General features: G+C 39.3%; 1 protein-coding gene across 1 annotated transcript; it reads left to right on the top strand.

Moving 5' to 3' along the window:
* Positions 1 to 897: 897 nt before the first annotated feature.
* LOC103015732 (V-type proton ATPase subunit e 1-like) lies at positions 898 to 1,720 on the top strand. The gene has a single exon (XM_057545627.1). The coding sequence runs from the start codon at positions 946 to 948 to the stop codon at positions 1,189 to 1,191; it is 246 nt and encodes an 81-aa protein (XP_057401610.1). The 5' UTR covers positions 898 to 945; the 3' UTR covers positions 1,192 to 1,720.
* The last annotated feature ends 510 nt before the right edge of the window (positions 1,721 to 2,230 follow it).

Raw genomic sequence — 2,230 nt, 5'->3', positions numbered from 1 at the left:
ATCAGTAGGATTGGTGATTTACTGGATGTGGAGGTGAGTGAGAGAAGGTGATGTCAGGGATAATGTCTGACTTTTAGCCCCACATCATAAGGAAACCCTGCTCTGGAGGGGGCCCATGTTTAGGAATGATGAAGACAGGAAACCCTGCCCTGGAGGGGAGCCGGGTTGAGGAAAGATGACCACAAGTTCCATTTTGGACTTATTGGGTTTGTGGTGACTTTTAGATACCCAACTGGACAAGTCTAGTGGAAAGTTAGATTCTATGAACTGGACATAAAAATTTGGGAATCATTTGAATGTTTAAGTTGTAAATTCATGAGCACAAAGAAGATAATAAAAAAAGAAAGACTGGCTAAAAGATGGTCTGGCAAAGGGACTGGAAAAGGATAGCTGGATAACCTATGACTAGTTTATTCCCCAAACCTCTGTACTGATTTATCTCACTTTATCCAACTCCCATTACTATTTATTCTACATAATGTTGTTGGCGTAATTTCCTTTAAATATATCTATCAAAATGTCACCAATCCTGTTTGTTGCTGTTTATTTTCTCTTACTATATGCACACATGTTTTAATAAAACAGCACGTTAAATTTTACTGCAAGAATCATATTTAGATAAAAAGAACAATCCAATATAAGAATAGTTAAATAAATCCTCCATTACTTTTCCTTCCCCTTTTAGCTGCTATTCTGGAATCTGTAGCAATAACCTTTTCAGTGGTAAAAGGGTTAACAGATAAAAAAACACATTATCTTGTCTCTGTTGTTAAGGTTTATTGTTAAAGCTTACGCATAGAAATTCAATAACAATTTTGGTATAAAAGAAAACCTCATTCAAATTATTTTTCACTTTTTTTTCCAGCCATGATTATATTAAAACAGAGAGAGGGGTGGGACCGCAGGGAGGCGGCGGGGCAGGGACTGGCACCTCCCGCAGCAGCCATGGCGTTTACTGGCCTCACCGTGCCTCTCATCGTGATGAGCGTGTTCTGGGGCTTCGTCGGCTTCCTGGTGCCCTGGTTCATCCCTAAGGGTCCCAACCGGGGAGTTATCATCACCATGTTGGTGACCTGTTCCGTTTGCTGCTATCTCTTTTGGCTGATTGCAATTCTGGCCCAACTCAACCCTCTCTTTGGACCACAGTTGAAAAATGAAACCATCTGGTACCTCAAGCATCATTGGCCTTGAGTAAGAAGACCTGCTCTCCAGTGCTCAGTCATTGAGGTCACGAAGAGAACTCCTCTAGATGCAAAATCACCTCCATACCCAGACCACCTTCCTTGACTCACCCACTTTGGCTGTCAGCTGCCTTAAACGTTCCCACCACATTTGAATATCTTATTCTTCAATGCAATATTTTTTCCTGTCACCTTTTTTATACTTTGATGAATGATGTGCCTATTGAATCTAAACTGTGCTGCCCCTATAAAATGTTTATGTACTCTTCGGAGATAGAAAATGCTGTTGTTCTGAGAAATAACATTACTCTCCTTGGAAACTGTGGATTTGAAGATGGCTCCTGCCTGCTCACAACATGAGAATCAGCGAAGTGTTTAAAAACTGTTACATGATAGTAAGACTCCAGTGGGGCAGTCAGTAGGAGAACATGTTCAGAGGGAAAATCTGTCCCACCAGAATTATACCAAAGTATATTTTCAGGATGAATTTCTTATTTCTGCCCTCCTTTGGAATAAATTATTTTTCTGCTCTCTATGGAAAAAAAACAAAAGAAAAAAACAGCGAAACTATTGGGAGAGAAAAAGAGCAGACACTACAAAGAGCAAGAGAAATCATCATGGTAAAAGGAAACTGACGATGCAGAGATTCAGCACTAAGATCAGTGTGGAATTTTAGAAAGTACCTATTGACTCAACAGTGCAAGATGTTTCTGTCTTTAAAACATTATCTATTGTAAATCTATCCCATTTCAAGCCCACATTACCTGGTTGACTAATTTACCTAGACTTAATAGAGTTCATCTCTTACATAAAAATGAACTCATGAAATAGATTCAAAATTTATTTTCTCCAAAACAAGACATATAAAAGGGGATGGGGGGGTGGGTAATGTCAATTATTTCTTTTTCTTTTGCTCAATGGCCTCACAGGGAAGAGCCACAAAAACTCAGGTTTTTTTCCTCAAGATACATTGTGGAGAATATTCAGGCACATTAATTCAAAAAATATTTATTGGGACTTCCCTGGTGGCGCAGTGGTTGAGAATCTGC

The sequence above is a fragment of the Balaenoptera acutorostrata genome, chromosome 4, assembly GCF_949987535.1.
Source record: "Balaenoptera acutorostrata chromosome 4, mBalAcu1.1, whole genome shotgun sequence".
NCBI lineage: Eukaryota > Metazoa > Chordata > Mammalia > Artiodactyla > Balaenopteridae > Balaenoptera > Balaenoptera acutorostrata.
This window is presented reverse-complemented; position numbering and strand designations above follow the sequence as displayed.